Genomic DNA, 18,448 nt, shown 5'->3' with positions numbered 1-18,448 from the left:
CTGAAATTATTATTTTTAACGTGTGGCAGTTCAACACTTTGCACCATTTCATTCGTTAAACGAATAACTGGAAACGTTGGGCTGTTCTAAAACGTTACAAATCCATCTCTCTGTGGATGCACAGACACAAAAATCGTTTCTACAACTCTTTATTTCATTAATCTGAGGTGAGATAACATTAATTATAGAAAATACCAACACAGTTAAGGCTCCCCTTTACATTTTTAAAACATTAGTATAAGGTACAAACCCCCAAGACAAACACAGTCCCACCACCCACAGAATCTACATTTCATTCATGGAAATTAGTAATGACACATCGGGAAGGGAAATGCTCAAAGTCATGATTTGGTGTTTAAGTGTGGACCAGTTTTATCATCACTGATCAAAAACAGGAGAAGGTGCAGCTTGACAACCACCAGGTTCAAATGACTGAGCTCCAGAAACACAGCTCGTGCCGTTACCAACAGTTTTTCATAAAAACGCTGCACTGAGCTTAACGAGCTGCATTCTGCTTCTCCATCTCTCCACTGTTTGTTTGTCCGATCACACAGTCAAGATATTCAGACCAGCTTTATAAACAAGAGCAAAGTTCTGGAAAACTACAGGCTGCCGTCTGTGACAGTACTTATGTGTTTAACAAGAAACAACCACAGGCCTCGATAACTTTGTCCCACAGCCAGAGAAAAAGTCATCGAGCAAACTTGTTTTAACTCCATGACACATTTAGACGGCCTTTATCCTTCGGCTTTGAGAGGAGGGGAAACAGCCAGTAATGGCAGAAGCAGCAAGCACATTTATGCCATCAGATAAGGGGTCCCTCCCCACAAACTCCCCCACAGGTATTCGTTATGACCCACAGCTACATGTGAAAGTTGAAATGCTTGCTGGCGTCGTCACCTGTAGGTGGAGTGCCAGATGTCCCCCTGGTACCACAATTGAAAACAACAAACAAAAACAAATAAGCCGTCATTGTGAATCTGAACCAAGTTTAGCTAAAGGTTAGCCGAGAGCGAGGCGGACCCAGAGTGAGAAATGTGAGTGGTTGCAACAAGGCGAGATGTCCTGTGTGATGTGTTTGTGATGCCACAGGATTCGCCTCCTCACAACTGCTTCCATAAATGAGCTCATTAAAACATTAATTACGAGTGAAGGACCGTCCAACGGTCAACTCTCATCTTCAGTCAGAAGCTCCCAGACAGACACATGTAGGCAGCATCACACTCACATGAAGAACAGCTCCTGCTCCTCATTACAAGCAAACCTGGTACTGTTATGATCCATGACTGCAGTGGTGACACAGTAGCATGAGTCTACTTCTTAGTGTGAAATAGCCTAAAGGCCGGAAACAGACGTTTGGCAGTGAACAAATTATTGTTTCGACAGGACAACAGTGATAAGGATTTAACAGTGCGTAGTTTGAACTGCTGCCACGAGTGCAACCCACCCACCAAACAAAAACACTAAACAGAAAGAACACAGGACGGGTTTCTAAATCAACAGGAAGTCTGCGCCAGTGTCAGCAGCTGGTAGTTATGAACCAAACTCGACTGTTTCCTCTGTGATGGGCTTGAACTCGTAGTTTCCTCGTCCATCCATGTGCAGATAATACTACAGGACAGATCCAGAAACACAGAGTGAGTGTGGGAAGGAGAGAAATAAAGAGACCAGTGGGTTAAAACACATTTACCAATACAAAGATGTCGTTTACAACAGCAAAGAGACCAGTTACAAATGTAACCACGTGTCAGATGGTTAGGTAACAGTAAGCACCAAGATCAACATGTTTCTGTACACACATGAAGAAGACCTGGGAGGTCCGTCACTATTCACAGGTTACTCTACAGTGACACAAAGACTTTGTTGTCATTGGTTGACTATACTGCACAAACTAATGAGCAGTAATCCAATGAGACATCAAGGAGGCTCAGGATAAGCTCAGTCATAAAAGCACCAGCACATCGTAGCATTGACCGTTTCACTGACGTTAGCATAGCGGTGACAGCATGGATCCGAGCACAGCTTCAACCAATAGGATTCCTCTCTTCATGATCGCGACCAATAAGATCAAGAGACTCAGCGGCCAACATTACACAGTGTGTGGCACATCACATACTGTACAGTTTATCAACACTGGACATCGTAATGACTCTGCTTCTAATCATAGTGAGTAGATGAGGGGGGAAGCTTTGGTGCCCCTGAAACAACAAACCACCCTGAATACAGTTTGTTTGAAGCCTTAATCACTGAACGTTACAGACGTGTTAGTCTGAACTATGCACAGACTCACTGCTCCCAAATCTGCACTATGAGTGGTCTGCTCAGCCTCAACAATGAAGCCGAGCGCTGACACAATGACAGGATCTGCACTTTGAATCATAAGAACATCCAGTCCTACCTCATGATGTTTCCACAGGGATTTCCTGTGAGACACAGTGAACAAGGTGATGCCCACCTGTTGAGATAAAAAACAAACCCCCGTTTTAAAGAACACCATGGTGAGATTTTGCCACATCATCTCCAACCCTGCTGCAAAAGCTCATAGTGTGCTACGGCCCCAGCAGGGCCTCCTTCCAAATGGACCTGTTCATACAGCTGACCCCCATCAGAGTTTAAAGGTACTTCAGGCCAGAGAAAGGTGAGCTCTAGTGCCAGAGAGCCTTGTTGGGTAGCAGCCAGTGAGCTGTGTGGTGGCTGATTAACTAACTAACGCTTCTGACTTTTCAGCTTTTTGACCAACACCTCAGTTTTGTTGCTCTTTCTTCAAAGCTGATAGCAGCTTCTGCGTGTCTGAGTTTAGTTAGTAGTAGAAGCTGCATGCTCAGGACTGGCTAAGCCCTCTGAGGTTGATCTGGATTCAGTGACTTGACAGCTTCAGTTTAGACTGACAACAGTTAAAGGAGGGCGCTGGACAGATGCTATTCTGAAAGCAATGAATTCAGATCAAGGTCAGTCCCTGACATCACTGAGAAGTCAAACTAACATTTAACTGTTCAGTTTCTGTAAACAGGGAAACTTCTAGAAACCAATGAATTCCAAGATGCACTTTGATATGACTGAATGAAGAAATGATTAAACTGGACGGGAGGAGTCGTGCCAGTGAGCAGGTTCACATAATTTAGTCACTCTCTAACTGGCCCCAGTTCAGCAGAGCCCCCCCAACAAATGTGGGCCCAGACGTAAACGAATGTGCTCATGTGCTATATTTATGTATATGCAAAGACATACCGTCCTGCAATGGGTGTAGATGTAATCCTCAACATCCACACTCACTGCACTGGTGCACTCATCCAGGATCGCAAACTGGGGCTTGTGGTAGAACAGTCTGGCCATCTACATGAAATAGATGTGTTAGGTAAGTCAGTCACTGCTGTTCCAAAAGTTGACCAGTTGACTGAAAATGATACTCAAATCCACAGCCACAGGGCAACTCCTGCATCACACTGCCGGTTTAGGTGTGAGAATAAAGCGCTCCTTCAAATGTGTCTGTTAGCAAGCAGAGAAGGGCTTTCATCCCCCGCAGGCCCGACCCCGCAGAGGGTGAAAGCCCAAACTTCATGCATCTGCCAAACCATGACTGGTTGGGCCAGAAAAACAAAGGAGCGACAGTGGAGGTGACAGTGGAGGTGACAGTGGAGGTGTCAGTAAAGGTGTCAGTGGAGGTGTCAGTAGAAGTGAAAGTGGAGGTGTCAGTGGAGGTGTCAGTGGAAGTGAAAGTGGAGGTGTCAGTGGAGGTGTCAGTAGAGGTGACAGTGGAGGTGACAGTGGAGGTGTCAGTGGAGGTGTCAGTGGAGGTGTCAGTAGAAGTGAAAGTGGAGGTGACAGTGGAGGTGTCAGTAGAGGTGTCAGTAGAGGTGTCAGTGGAGGTGACAGTAGAGGTGACAGTAGAGGTGACAGTAGAGGTGTCAGTAGAGGTGACAGTAGAGGTGTCAGTAGAGGTGACAGTAGAGGTGACAGTAGAGGTGTCAGTGGAGGTGACAGTGGAGGTGTCAGTAGAGGTGACAGTAGAGGTGACAGTAGAGGTGTCAGTAGAGGTGACAGTAGAGGTGTCAGTGGAGGTGTCAGTAGAGGTGACAGTGGAGGTGACAGTGGAGGTGTCAGTGGAGGTGTCAGTGGAGGTGTCAGTAGAGGTGACAGTAGAGGTGACAGTAGAGGTGACAGTAGTGGAGGTGTCAGTGGAGGTGACAGTAGTGGAGGTGTCAGTGGAGGTGACAGTAGTGGAGGTGTCAGTGGAGGTGACAGTAGAGGTGACAGTAGAGGTGTCAGTGGAGGTGACAGTAGAGGTGACAGTAGAGGTGTCAGTGGAGGTGACAGTGGAGGTGTCAGTGGAGGTGACAGTAGAGGTGACAGTAGAGGTGACAGTGGAGGTGACAGTGGAGGTGACAGTGGAGGTGTCAGTGGAGGTGACAGTAGAGGTGACAGTGGAGGTGACAGTGGAGGTGACAGTAGAGGTGTCAGTGGAGGTGTCAGTGGAGGTGTCAGTGGAGGTGAAAGTGGAGGTGAAAGTGGAGGTGACAGTGGAGGTGACAGTGGAGGTGACAGTGGAGGTGACAGTGGAGGTGACAGTGGAGGTGTCAGTAGAAGTGAAAGTGGAGGTGTCAGTGGAGGTGACAGTAGAGGTGTCAGTAAGGTGTCAGTGGAGGTGTCAGTAGAAGTGAAAGTGGAGGTGTCAGTGGAGGTGTCAGTGGAGGTGTCAGTGGAGGTGACAGTGGAAGTGAAAGTGGAGGTGTCAGTAGCGGTGAGAGTAGAGGTGAGAGTAGAGGTGACAGTAAAGGTGTCAGTAGAGGTGACAGTGGAGGTGACAGTGGAGGTGACAGTAGAGGTGTCAGTAGAGGTGACAGTGGAGGTGTCAGTGGAGGTGTCAGTGGAGGTGTCAGTGGAGGTGTCAGTAGAGGTGACAGTGGAGGTGTCAGTGGAGGTGACAGTAGAGGTGACAGTAGAGGTGACAGTGGAGGTGACAGTAGAGGTGTCAGTGGAGGTGTCAGTGGAGGTGTCAGTGGAGGTGACAGTGGAGGTGACAGTAGAGGTGTCAGTAGAGGTGACAGTAGAGGTGTCAGTAGAGGTGACAGTAGAGGTGTCAGTAGAGGTGACAGTGGAGGTGTCAGTGGAGGTGTCAGTAGAGGTGTCAGTGGAGGTGTCAGTGGAGGTGACAGTGGAGGTGACAGTGGAGGTGACAGTGGAGGTGTCAGTGGAGGTGTCAGTGGAGGTGTCAGTGGAGGTGTCAGTAGAGGTGTCAGTAGAGGTGACAGTGGAGGTGTCAGTAGAGGTGTCAGTAGAGGTGACAGTAGAGGTGTCAGTGGAGGTGAAAGTGGAGGTGACAGTAGAGGTGACAGTAGAGGTGACAGTAGAGGTGTCAGTGGAGGTGAAAGTGGAGGTGTCAGTAGAGGTGTCAGTAGAGGTGACAGTGGAGGTGTCAGTAGAGGTGTCAGTAGAGGTGTCAGTGGAGGTGTCAGTGGAGGTGAAAGTGGAGGTGACAGTAGAGGTGTCAGTAGAGGTGACAGTGGAGGTGTCAGTGGAGGTGTCAGTGGAGGTGTCAGTGGAGGTGTCAGTGGAGGTGTCAGTAGAGGTGACAGTGGAGGTGTCAGTGGAGGTGTCAGTGGAGGTGTCAGTGGAGGTGAAAGTGGAGGTGACAGTAGAGGTGACAGTAGAGGTGTCAGTGGAGGTGACAGTGGAGGTGTCAGTGGAGGTGTCAGTGGAGGTGAAAGTGGAGGTGAAAGTGGAGGTGTCAGTAGAGGTGTCAGTGGAGGTGAAAGTGGAGGTGACAGTAGAGGTGTCAGTAAAGGTGTCAGTGGAGGTGTCAGTAGAAGTGAAAGTGGAGGTGTCAGTGGAGGTGTCAGTGGAGGTGTCAGTGGAGGTGACAGTGGAGGTGACAGTGGAGGTGTCAGTAAAGGTGTCAGTGGAGGTGTCAGTAGAAGTGAAAGTGGAGGTGACAGTGGAGGTGTGAGTGGAGGTGTCAGTGGAGGTGAAAGTGGAGGTGACAGTAGAGGTGACAGTGGAGGTGTCAGTGGAGGTGTCAGTGGAGGTGTCAGTGGAGGTGTCAGTGGAGGTGAAAGTGGAGGTGAAAGTGGAGGTGTCAGTAGAGGTGTCAGTGGAGGTGAAAGTGGAGGTGACAGTAGAAGTGAAAGTGGAGGTGTCAGTGGAGGTGTCAGTGGAGGTGACAGTGGAGGTGACAGTGGAGGTGACAGTAGAGGTGACAGTAGAGGTGTCAGTAAAGGTGTCAGTGGAGGTGTCAGTAGAAGTGAAAGTGGAGGTGTCAGTGGAGGTGTCAGTGGAGGTGTCAGTGGAGGTGTCAGTGGAGGTGTCAGTGGAGGTGTCAGTGGAGGTGACATTGAGGTGACAGTAGAGGTGTCAGTAGAGGTGTCCGTAGAGGTGTCAGTGGAGGTGACAGTAGAGGTGACAGTAGAGGTGACAGTAGAGGTGACAGTAGAGGTGACAGTGGAGGTGTCAGTGGAGGTGTCAGTGGAGGTGACAGTGGAGGTGACAGTAGAGGTGACAGTAGAGGTGACATTGAGGTGTCAGTAGAGGTGTCAGTGGAGGTGACAGTAGAGGTGACAGTGGAGGTGTCAGTGGAGGTGTCAGTAGAGGTGTCAGTGGAGGTGTCAGTGGAGGTGACAGTAGAGGTGACAGTGGAGGTGTCAGTGGAGGTGTCAGTGGAGGTGTCAGTAGAGGTGACAGTAGAGGTGACAGTGGAGGTGTCAGTAGAGGTGACAGTAGAGGTGACAGTAGAGGTGACAGTGGAGGTGACAGTGGAGGTGACAGTGGAGGTGTCAGTAGAGGTGACAGTGGAGGTGACAGTGGAGGTGTCAGTGGAGGTGACAGTAGAGGTGACAGTGGAGGTGACAGTGGAGGTGACAGTAGAGGTGTCAGTAGAGGTGTCAGTAGAGGTGTCAGTAGAGGTGTCAGTAGAGGTGTCAGTAGAGGTGACAGTGGAGGTGACAGTGGAGGTGACAGTAGAGGTGTCAGTGGAGGTGTCAGTAGAGTTGACAGTAGTGGAGGTGACAGTAGAGGTGACAGTGGAGGTGACAGTGGAGGTGACAGTAGTGGAGGTGACAGTGGAGGTGACAGTGGAGGCCTGAAGAGTTTAACACATGTTTATGGCTGTTCAGCATAAATATGCAAACCAATGGCTGGTGTGTGCTTTTCAGCATGTGGAGAGGTACAACTGAGTCCTTACAGCCATCCTCTGTTTTTCCCCTCCACTGAGAACGTCCATCCAGTCCTGGACAGTATCCCAGCTGCCCTCCCGGTCCAGGATGTGACCCAGCTGAACATTATCCAGGTATTCCTTCAGCACCTGTACACAAATATAGAGTCATACACACATACACAGTGGCAGTGTGGAGGAAATCTGCAGTGTCGTACCTGATCAGAGATGCCTTTCCTTTTTTGTTCTTCATGGGTGTCGGGGTAAATGACTTGGTCCCTCAGAGAACCCAGAGTCATGTAGGGTCTCTGGACAGAAACAGAGGAGGACTTGTGAAGGGATGCATTAATGCTGTGCTTTCCAAGCTGACCCTTAAACGTGTTGTGGGTAACATCTCCGCAGAGACCTACACTCCAAACAATATTTGGGCATGAAATGAGCATCTACTGAAGAATCGCTCAGACCTGTGTTTACACACAGGAGGCTTTAACACACTAGCATGCTCCTGGTGAACAGGGAGGTTGTGAAAAGTGCAGGAAGCCAGTGAGACTCTGGAGTAGTCTATAAATAAACTCTGACAGTGTTGTGTTTTATCCCGTCTCATTTTTAGAGACCATCTTCCTCAAACTGCATCAGAGTTAAAGTAAAGCTCACACATCGCCTCCTGAAGACTCACCTGTGGGACGTAGAAAAGCTTCCCCCTCTCAGGTTTTGTCAGATGCCCACCAAACAGAGGCCACAGCTAAAACACAACCAAATAAATCCACATCATAAAAGTAAAACCAGCTTGAGATGAAACTGATTACTGATGGTGCAGCCCTACCTCTCCCAGCACCCTGAACAGGGAGCTCTTCCCACAGCCGTTGGGTCCACACACAAGAACATTAGTGCCAGACTTCACCTTCAGAAAAGAGAGAACAGCGTCTACACAACGTCCCATTGAACATCAGACACAGGGACAAAGCTATCTGAGCCCCGGCTGATCTCAGGTAGACAGCATCACACATACATGCAGCCACGAAAAGTTTGAACTGTGTCAGCACACCACTGAGTGAAATAAGTATTTGATCCTAAAACATGTCGTAGTACTCGATGGAGATGAGGTAATGCATGCACACTTTACTTCAAACGTAAGATTTCTGATCAGGATGTCTCCATTGGGTGTTGCTAGGGGAGTATTCTCAAATCTGCAGAGAGGAAAACATAAATCACACTCGATATCGCACTAAAGCACAAAGTGAAACCACACAAGCAGCACATACTTGATGAGGTTGTCTTTGTTAATAATTTGACCACTGCCCGGGACCAGTTTCTCTGCAGCATCTGCTTCTAAACACAGCGGAAAAACAAATGATGATGGCAGCTGTCGCAATTCCACTTCACAGTACATCAGGACTCATGCGTACCCTTCTCCTGCTGGGACACCATGGTGCGCTCGTATTTGCCAGCATTAAGGTCCTTGAGCACCTTCATCAGTTCAACGATACGAGCCGTGAACCTGTCGGGGGCACAATTCAACACATCCTCAGTGAACAGCACACCAGCTGTGTTTGGAAACACACTACACAACCCAGACAGCCAGCGCTCATCATGCCAGTGCTGTAGGACATTATTATCCATTTAAAGATGAGCAGTCAAATCTAAGCTCTAAGGAAATATTGGCTCAAAGCACAGCTCCCCCTTCTGCACACTCACCCCGAGAGCCGGCTCATCTCCCGGCCAGCCAGAACAATCCTGCCCAGGGCCTGGGACATTCTCAGCAGCATCCTGCCACTCTGGTAGTAGTCCTACGAACAGCAATCAGTCAAACCTCAAAGCCCAAACATTACTACAGCAGTTTGTTAAAGCTGCGCTCCTGCTGCACGTCCCGACTGCAGCATAAACATACAGTTAATAAAGCATTAAATCTACGTGTGAAAACTAATTATGCTGGACGTCTAACATGAGGACTGAAGGGACGCCACATCGTTGGACAGACATGAAAATGATCAGGACAGAATCCGAGTTCACAGACACCCTGAAAAATCAAATCAATCATGGACCCTTTCACAGATCTGGAATCAGTCGGCACGGAGCTCCCGGATAGTTGGAGGCGGAGCCTGGCAGCAGATAGACTGAAGCACGGAGCCATTTAAAGGCAACACTTCATCCTCCAGATACTCCACTGTTGCCACAGGAGGCTGGACACACCAGTGGGAATTCCCATTCCATGATCCATATATAACTCCGCTCTGAGAGTCAACAGCATCGCAGCATAGTGTGCAATATAATTGCATGCTGCATGTCCCCTCTTTGCTGTGATCAGTGTTAGAGTTGGTGCTCTAAAGTGTAATGCATCACACATATTGCACAGAAGTGTTTACTTTACTTTCCTGTTTGTTACATAATGACCTGAAACGCATCCTTACCATTGAATAGAAAGCCACAGGTCTGCAGTGCCACACTACACATGGCACCAGAACACTTTTTATGTCCGATACCACAAATTTGGATATCTGCCGATACCTAAATTAATCTGATATAGTGTCTTTTTTATAAATATCTTGCTGCATTTTGTATAAGTTCATACTCGAGTTTTTAAAAACAAGAGACTGAAGCTATTCTGTTATACACAGAATACACTGCAGCCAAAACATCTTATAGTTCAGCAACACTGATCAATCTAATAAAGTTAAACCTGCACCATCCTCCCTATTCTGGTATTTTAAAGAGTACTTAGCAGAAATATTAAACTAACTAACAGGGTCGCCAACTTATAGCAACAATATTAGGTAACCACCGTCCACCTCACAATGCTTAATCGACATAATCAACTTTAATTTAATGCACATGTAAAACCAAAGCACAGAAATCAATTTTTCTACAATATCTGTGGATTCAACATCGTTCTTCAACAGAACTGCACAGATGGTTCCCAAAGGAAAAAGTACTGTAGCTTACTAGAGTATATTAGACGTAATAGTTCCTATATACAGTAATGGACTTCTATACATTTAATCCGATCACCACTTTGTAAGATTCAGATAATTATTTAATAAAAGCGAGACATTTTAAATGAGAATAAGAAAGAAAAGTCTCTTTTGAGCCCCCCTCTCCCCGTTAATGCCACGATCCCACGATCACCTGACCCAAACTCAACGTAACACCTGTTCGTCCCGTCTGATGCTGCCAGGTTACACCTCAGACTGTACCTCCTGCTGCCACAGTGCTATCAGAGGACAAAGTCAAGGTTGTTCTAGCGATGCTGACAGAAGCTACAGTTCATTATTACATTTGTAATCTAGATCATCGCGGCTTTAACAAATGTCAGGATTTATAAAGTACTCTTTCAGACGCGTGTTAAGTTACAGTACAGCTCCGCTCACCTCCAGCAGCTCCGAGTGTGTGCTGTGTGTGTGCCGTGGATGGGAAAGGTTCAGGAACGGCCGGCTAACCACCAGATATCCCACCACGGTGGCCAGATCTGCAAAGGAACAGCACGTGCACACACAGGACGACGCTTTATGTTGTTGGGGTGAACGTGATGAAAATGGCTTCATTCTGTCAGTTACAGGCTGTTACTGATGCTCGGTGGAGGACTGGACGAGGAGCACGTCAGCAAAACAGCTACTTACACTTAGCAATTATACTGTCCACGACACCCATAGAGAACCGGAAGAAGATGAAGTCATGCAGGTGGTCCACCTGGAAGGACAGTCTGGATTACACTCCCATATTCACTCTAGTTACCAGGAACTGGACATTTCTCCTGCTTTACTGGTTTCATCCTTCAAAAGCAAAATGTTTGCATCTTCTAAGTTTCTCTACATGAGTACTTACTGAGGTCAAGCACAGTCCCTCAGCCTGGGTAACCCAGGGCTACTCACCAGTTTCTGGAAAACGCTATGAATGGTCTGTTTTTCCCTCTTGTTCCCATTGTAGAAGGCAATCTCCTCACTGATGAGAAGATGCATCGTTAACAAACACGCCAGGCCTGCACAGTAACAGACGAGTGGCTGACAGGCTTACCTGTTGGTGATGAGGCGAGAGTTCACGTAGCGGTACTCGCCCTCGTAACGCTGCTCAGTCACGGTCATCTTGCCTACTGGCCTCCTTAATCTGGTCAGGAACAGCCCTGAGATCAGCAGGTAGACCATCATGCTGGCTGGACCCTAGGTGATGATGAATACAGAGACAGCAGCACACCTGAGCTCAAGATGTGCCCGCGGCAAACAATGAGAAGACGTAACAGATGTAAGGAGGTGGACCCTCACTGGAGGAAATATCCTGGTCAAAAACGACTTCGACAGTCCTTTGATTGAGTAGAAATACTTCAGTACTATTGGAGGCCACCTGAACTCTGGTTAGACACGTTTATTCTGGTACAACACAGTAGCACAACCTCGGGATTGTTTGAGTTCAGAAGGAGAACTTTAGGTGTTTATGTTGGACCAGACAGCGATCGACCCACCGACCTTCAGCCATCGCAGGCTTTGGACCAAGCTCTGTCCTCCAACGCACAAATTAAAGAAACATGCACACTGACAGACGCCTAAAGAAGGGAAGGCCAGAAGCATGTCTTTGTGGAAGCACACAATGGGAGCTGTGGTAACGCACAACAGTCATACTGTGGAAGAAAGCTGTGTGAGCACACATGTACACAGAGGGCTTCAAGCAGCAGCTCTCCTCTTGTTGGACAGCTAGATGGAGGAGATGCAGATGTCAGGGTGATTTGTAGCAGAGGGAAAGACAGGAAGCGTTTCATGATGAGGAGGAAGGTGATTTCTGCTGACTCAGGAGTCCTGCTACAACCAGCCCAGACAAGCCTACAGCTGACAGTGCTGATCACACAGACCTGAGAACCAACAGGAATCATTGTACTCGTTCCATCCCAAAATAAAGACATTTCTTGGAAACTTGCTTACCTGGGCACCGATGGCACTTGTCAGTTTGAAGATGTACAGGCCAATATCTAACAGAGGCTGCAGGACACAAACAGGAAAGAGTTAGACACAGGGAAACGCCACAGCAGGCCTCACGAGTCCAGAGCTGCTGCAGAGACACCAAACAGAAAGTGAACAGCTGTAGCTACAGACGCAAACACGTCCCGCACAGAAAGCCCCGCCCACGTGGTAGAGGCCGGCCCCACCACTGGGGCAGGGCAATATGGCCAAAAATATTTATCACCATATATTTGAAAATGTGCGATAACGATATAACTGGCGCGAGACAAAATACTTTTTCACTTGAACAAGCAGCTGTTTTATGTGCAGCTGTACAACAATGCAACAGCTTAACCAAAAGGCATTTCCAGTGGAAACTGGCCGACATATCCTCAGCATGTATATCCACACTAGCTAAAGAGCTGCTTTGCAGTGTGCCCAATAAATAAGTCAAACATGTCTTTTTTGGGATTATAAGAAAACCAAACTCGACTCGTTCTTCTTGCTTCCTGCACTTCGTACCATCGATTCATTAATGTTGAATTCTCTCACAGCTGCTCTGTTCTCATGATCGACTGCGCCACTGATGGACTTTAAAATCCACTTCATGCACATGTCTTAACAGGAGCCATTTGGGCTCCTTATGCACACAATACTGTAATATTATGTTGAAGCACAGTGCGTATCACAGTGTATCACAGTGCGCATCACTCCACCAGGCTCCAGTCTGCGGCTTCGTAGCTTAGCAAAGTTGTACTGAAACATTTTGACATGAGCGCCGTGGACATAAAATCGGTTTGAGGTCAGTAAGCACAACCAGAATTCATACATAAGGCGCGCTGTCGATTTTTGAGAAAATCAAAGGATTGATTTTAAGTGTGGCTTCTTTTGTGAAAAAGACGGTAATAACGACGGCCGCTTGCATGTTCTACAAAAAAAAAGTGCTTCGGTGCCTATGTGACGGACAGAAACTCAGCCAGCTCTGCACATTATACTGGTATCACAGTGAACGGTGTGATGTGGCCCAGTCCTCCCACCACTGCACCCTCAGCCTCCTGGTAACCACACCTCTGCTATCCATTTCAAAGCCCAGGCGACGATCTTGTTAAATTATTGCAGTCAGAGGTTTTTACTACATATATCCATGATATCAGTTTGACTCTGCGGTGTCACCTTGCTCTCCATCCACCCGCCCCACGGGGTGATGATACTCTGATGTGTACAGTGGATTTACATCCCACTGTGGCCGAATTACACCTGCATGATGGGGGAGTGCAGCTGATTGATCATTAACATGTATGGGAGTACCTTGCTGACGTTGGAGTACAGATCCACCACACTGTTGCAGAACTTCTCCACATCCTGTGTCAGCAGCTGGTCTGCGTTGGCTACACGGTTGTCCAAGTTTCCCATTTTGTAGTAAGTGTAACCTCTGAAGAAGCAGGAAACAGAGTGCAGCAATCACACAACAGCTCTAATCACTACGAGTCGGGTCAGAGTCCCTGTGATGGAAGAGAGGCTGACGCTGTTTGCTTTGGCTCTCCTCAGTTACATCTGCAGGGTCAAAGTTCAGTAGTGCCGAGCTGATAGTAGCAAACAAGAGAACGCTGCAGCCACACAGGCCTGGCTTACATGCATTTGAACAACATGCTCCAGGTGTTCAGTGACCACAGGCACACAGAGGCTTCAACACCACAGCCGACTGACACCGTCTCACATCTGCTCCCCAGATTTAGCAAACAAAGCCACTCGTTTCACTGAAGTTTAAATACAGCAGCCTAACCCTGCTGCTGTCAGTGTCTCACATGCACTGAAGGTGAAACCCTCTGCACACGACGAGCACAGCATCACTGGTGTACTTACTGCAGGTACTGGTTGTAGAGATGCTGGGTTAGCCTCTCACGAAACCTCAGCTTCAGCTCATTCAGACCAAACTTCAGGAAGTTGTTCACCAAGGATATCTGGAAACAGCCAGTCAGACATTCAAAGAAAGCTCCCAGGAGAACAGCGTGCAGGAACACAGCTCGAGGTGATGAAAGCCATGCAAACTACAGACAATCAGCCATGCTCAGTTTATGTCAGTGTGATAATTACACCAGTTTCTGTGCCATGAAAAGCAGTCAGTCACACAGTTAGCCAAGCAGATCATGCTAGTGTGATGATGGGATGTGGGTGTAACAAACCTCAGGACTCCAGAGTTCACACTTACAATTGGCATGAATTCAATAAACTTCAACAAGCAGATCTTGAAATCTTTAGTGGAACGACCAATAATTGCACTGCAAACCACAACAAGAACAAAGATGAGCAAACAAAGCCAAGGTCAGAGACAAACACTGAAGCTTGCTGTGTGCAATTTATGATGTGACACAAAGAGGACGGTGGATCCTGACACGGAGCAACACTGGAACACTACTCAATCTATGCATTTCCATGTTATTAGCTGCTGTGCACAGAGGCCTGAGGCGTCACTGGGCCATGTGTAAACTGCATTTGTTACATACATTACAAATATTTGTCAGATCCACCTAATCGCACAGAAAAATAACAAAATATGGCAGCCCAAACCCAAGTGCAGTGTGTGCTCGTAATTCAACATCTGCAGCAATATCAAATCTATAATCAACAGTAGTTCAGTCTGCTCTCCAGCAGCTTCGACTCCGGGATCAGAGCGTGACGGTCTCCACCGTGAAGACATGGATCAAAGCACATCTGGGTCCCGCCCAGCTCTCTCTCTCCTGGGTTTCTGACATTTGCAGAGTGCACACAGAACAAGTCTGCGTTTGAAAAACTCAGCTTCAGGCGCTTCTCAACAATGCAGCGCCTTTCACTGCTCCTACAAAGATGCAGCACTCGTACGCAGCGCTTTGTGTGCCAGGGTCATGTGACACTTGAAACGGCGCACACAGTCTCTGAAGCAGAACAAGTTCATACTACACGCCACGTCTGACCAGCTGCAGGTCGAGCCAGCTGATCCAGAGCCGGAGTAATGAGCACACACTGAACAGCATTCCAGTGAACCTGTGCCAGGATGTTACACGTCCCCATGACGACCACAGGTCAGCGTTGTACCTCACAGACCGCACACAAAGCAGATGTTAGAGCTACCATGTTAATGGCTTCTTCTAACACAGCACTTGTTGACAGTTACCCCTGGTATGACTGACATGTAGGAACAAAAGTGCGTGTTGAACACACAGCTGTCTCTGCTTATAATACCACTGTGAAGAACCAAAACACAGTCATCAGTTCCTGTAAAGACAGCAAAGCAGAATCCACGTTACGTTTTCAAACTTTCATTGTGTGAGCAGCAGCAGAGAAAGCCGGGAACGCCCCCTGCTTCGGCCTGGTAGGGCATCAACATCGCCGACGCTACGACCACACACTGCCCCGCCCCCCACTCTAGTGATTTATCACCGTCTCATCTTTGTGTCGTCTGATTTACTCCTGTAACACAAAGAAACTTCGTAAACACTGAAGCCTGACCTTTCGATCATGGTCCCGTTCTGGATCATCCACACGTCACAGTAGGTTCTGGCCACCAGCATGGCAGCAATAAACATCAGGTAGCCAGCCTGTGGAGGAGAGGGGAGACAGCGCCCACAGACTGGTTAGTGTGTAAAAGACTGCAGATGTTTATGGTCCTACCTTTGACTCTGCTCGTATCTAATGAACTGATGAGATAAGACGAGACCAGGAGCAGCCATGTGGCGGCGACCTTGACTTGTGGAGTTATTGTCTCTGTGTCAAAGGGCTCTGCTGCAATCACAGCAACGCTGTGGAAACTGTTTCCCAGTATCTTTCAACCATTACCAGACTCAATGTTTATGGTTGGCCCAGTCATCACTGGTCAAATAGGTGAAAGGCCTCAGTGATTAGGGCTGTCACAAAACTAGAATCACAATTTAATACCAATAACTATGAAAATGTCAGAGAGCGGCCAATCGAACACCACGGGCACCAGTACGTTTCAATGGGAGGACTGGCAACAGGTGCCTTCAACATAATGCTGACCAGAAGGAAGCAAAGATGAAGAGCTGGTATCACTACGACCTTATCATCAGGTCATTACTGTCAGAGTACCATATTCATACACCTGCTGTGTTCATTTCACTGACAATGATGTGAACACAGTAACCTCACTGTGACACGAACCAAAGCAACTTTCCGGAGCCACGTACGCTTTGTATTCTGGGAGGTCCTACAGATATGTGAGGGTCTGTACTGGCTCTTCTGCTAGTTTCTAGAATAAAGGATGCAGTGTGTACACCATGCATGAAGCCTTCAAACGCAACATCCATGTAAGGGCCGCGATCAGAAGAAATGTGCAGCATGTCTACACCGGCATGATGAACTGTCCACTGGCCTGGAGTCGAACCAAAGCACCTATATGAAGAGAGCAGTGAGTGCAGGCGGTCGCTGGTTCGAGTCCACTCTTACCTCCATGCAGAAAACGCGAGGCACCAAGACCCGGAGGATCCGGAGGATCCGGAGGAAGAAAACTTTGTCCACAGCTGCGCGATCTTTTTTGCCATCCTTCTGCATGAAGAGGTTCAGACAAGAATTAAATGCACCAAACTAAGTATTATGTAGACTTTGGACACTCCGCTCAGGGTGTTTCAACATACCTGCGTGTTCAGCACCAGGTCTGAGCTTCCTCTGAAAAACAGGGCATTAAACGATAAACACGCTGGTAACTGTGGCCTCCGCTGCCATCCTGTAGCATGAGGCCCGTTTACAGGACTCACACACGGGACTACAGCCTCAGCCTTCACCGCCTCAGAGCGACCTCTTTCCCACAACATTCACCACGTCACCTGCCAGCGGGGTTACTGCTGTCGTGGCTGACAGATAACTACACACTAGCTTATTAGATTACACACACAACTTTGGCTGACAGTACGACATTACTGAGAAAGAAACAGTAGAAGACACCAAGCCACAGAATTCTGGCTGTGCGACAGTGTGTCGGGAACACGTTATTTCTGTTCGTGTTGGATGTATGCCGAAACAAGAGGACCCCGAAGAGCACACAGAAAACGTGCCTGCTTAGAAAGGAGCCTCGGGAGCGCCGAGCAGCGGCAGGTCGCCTGTCAGCTGCTAGCCGCTCCTCAGTAGCATGACTGTCGCTGACAACCAGCTGCTGAGCGACACACAGCAGCCGCTTACCTGTTTGACTTGGTCCGCTTCCTGTGCTTCAGCAGCACGAACACAAACAAAATGCTGCCCGCTATGGAGGAGTTCCTAGCTGTCAGATATTTACTGAAACCCGCCATGACTGGGACACAACGACCGGCCTGCGCTCCACGGTCTTTCGGACGAAGTCTTCTTCTTCTGTATCGGCGGCTGACAACGACTATAGAGATGCATTACTGCCACCTACCTGTGGCTGCAATAATAATAATAATAGTAAATTATCATCATTATTATTTATCTATTTTTACTTTGACGCGTCAAGTACAAATGCATATAGGAATGGATGAACTGCCAAAGAGATCAGTAACAATGAATGAAAACAGTCAGTGAATAAATGTACATACAAAAAACAAATCATCATGTCTAAATGTCTATGCAAAAAATAAGCATGTGAACGCAGTGTAATATTAAATCAAAGCTGCACTTACTTTACAATAGCATGTGTTGTTTTTGTGGTTTAGTCATTTTAAAGTACCTGTAAAGTTCTTTTTATATAGAAGTTAAATTCTAACTTAAATTAGCTCAATTAGTTTAAGATGTAACCCAGCTTTAGACATAATAATCAATGATGGTGATAATGAGGTAGCTCTTCTGCCTTAAGCCATGTGCTTGGCCAGAGGTTGTTTGGTTTCCTTGATGTATAAAACAGGACAATCATCCTGGCACTTACTGGTGTATTACTACTCTAATAGTGTATTACTAATCTGTGCCGGGAGACTGTGGGTGGACTGCTTTTTGGCGTAGCATGTTTTGGGGTTAAAAGCCATAAAAACCTGGTCTTTAGAGAAGGTATGTGTCAGCTGTTCTAATAGTACTGACACATAACCAATCATTAAAGTGTTTCATTTACACAGCAGTGTAACTGGGCCCTATGCAGTGAAGTGAGTTTGGCATACTCAGGGTTTCTGTTCGTTATCTAAGTTCACTTACCCAACACTGGTGATCAGGACAAACAGCCACACAAAGCTTGTTATTAACTTGGTCAGCTAACCCACGGTTTCCCCTGGGGTTTCTGTCCTACAGTCTAATAAAGCAAATATGGGATTCTCTACAGTAACAGGAACTGTGCACGTTTCTGTGCAATGCATGCAGTTCCACTCAGCAGTTTTAGTTCTGTACACCTGCACATATAAAGGGTATTCCCCCCAGGACTGAGTCTCTATCACACTTAAAACAAGCTGTAAAT

At 47.5% G+C, this 18,448-nt stretch overlaps 1 protein-coding gene across 3 annotated transcripts; it reads right to left on the bottom strand.

The window, feature by feature from the left end:
• Nucleotides 1-133: 133 nt before the first annotated feature.
• On the bottom strand, nucleotides 134-17,407 carry abcd3a (ATP-binding cassette, sub-family D (ALD), member 3a). 3 transcript variants are annotated; one of them, XM_012924965.5, is made up of 23 exons: nucleotides 17,236-17,407; nucleotides 16,695-16,725; nucleotides 16,507-16,605; nucleotides 15,553-15,641; nucleotides 14,276-14,345; nucleotides 13,930-14,027; nucleotides 13,375-13,498; nucleotides 12,049-12,105; nucleotides 11,153-11,295; nucleotides 11,011-11,080; nucleotides 10,759-10,828; nucleotides 10,510-10,607; nucleotides 8,840-8,931; nucleotides 8,551-8,642; nucleotides 8,407-8,473; nucleotides 8,268-8,331; nucleotides 7,968-8,045; nucleotides 7,821-7,886; nucleotides 7,363-7,452; nucleotides 7,175-7,294; nucleotides 3,229-3,333; nucleotides 2,399-2,455; nucleotides 134-1,611 (listed from the first exon to the last, which is right to left on the bottom strand). In XM_012924965.5, exons 1-23 carry the CDS (start codon nucleotides 17,340-17,342, stop codon nucleotides 1,534-1,536), a joined length of 1,965 nt encoding a protein of 654 aa, XP_012780419.1. In that variant the 5' UTR covers nucleotides 17,343-17,407; the 3' UTR covers nucleotides 134-1,533. The 3 variants fall into 3 exon arrangements, with proteins under 3 accessions (XP_012780419.1, XP_012780418.1, XP_004572146.1); XM_012924964.3 differs by lacking the exons at nucleotides 14,276-14,345; nucleotides 17,236-17,407 and adding an exon at nucleotides 15,218-15,287 and having other exon boundaries at nucleotides 16,695-17,223; XM_004572089.4 differs by lacking the exon at nucleotides 17,236-17,407 and having other exon boundaries at nucleotides 16,695-17,222.
• Nucleotides 17,408-18,448: the final 1,041 nt, after the last annotated feature.

The sequence above is a fragment of the Maylandia zebra genome, unplaced genomic scaffold, assembly GCF_041146795.1.
Source record: "Maylandia zebra isolate NMK-2024a unplaced genomic scaffold, Mzebra_GT3a scaffold25, whole genome shotgun sequence".
Lineage (NCBI taxonomy): Eukaryota > Metazoa > Chordata > Actinopteri > Cichliformes > Cichlidae > Maylandia > Maylandia zebra.
Note: the sequence above shows the minus strand (reverse complement) of the source record. Positions and strands in the feature narration are given on the sequence as shown.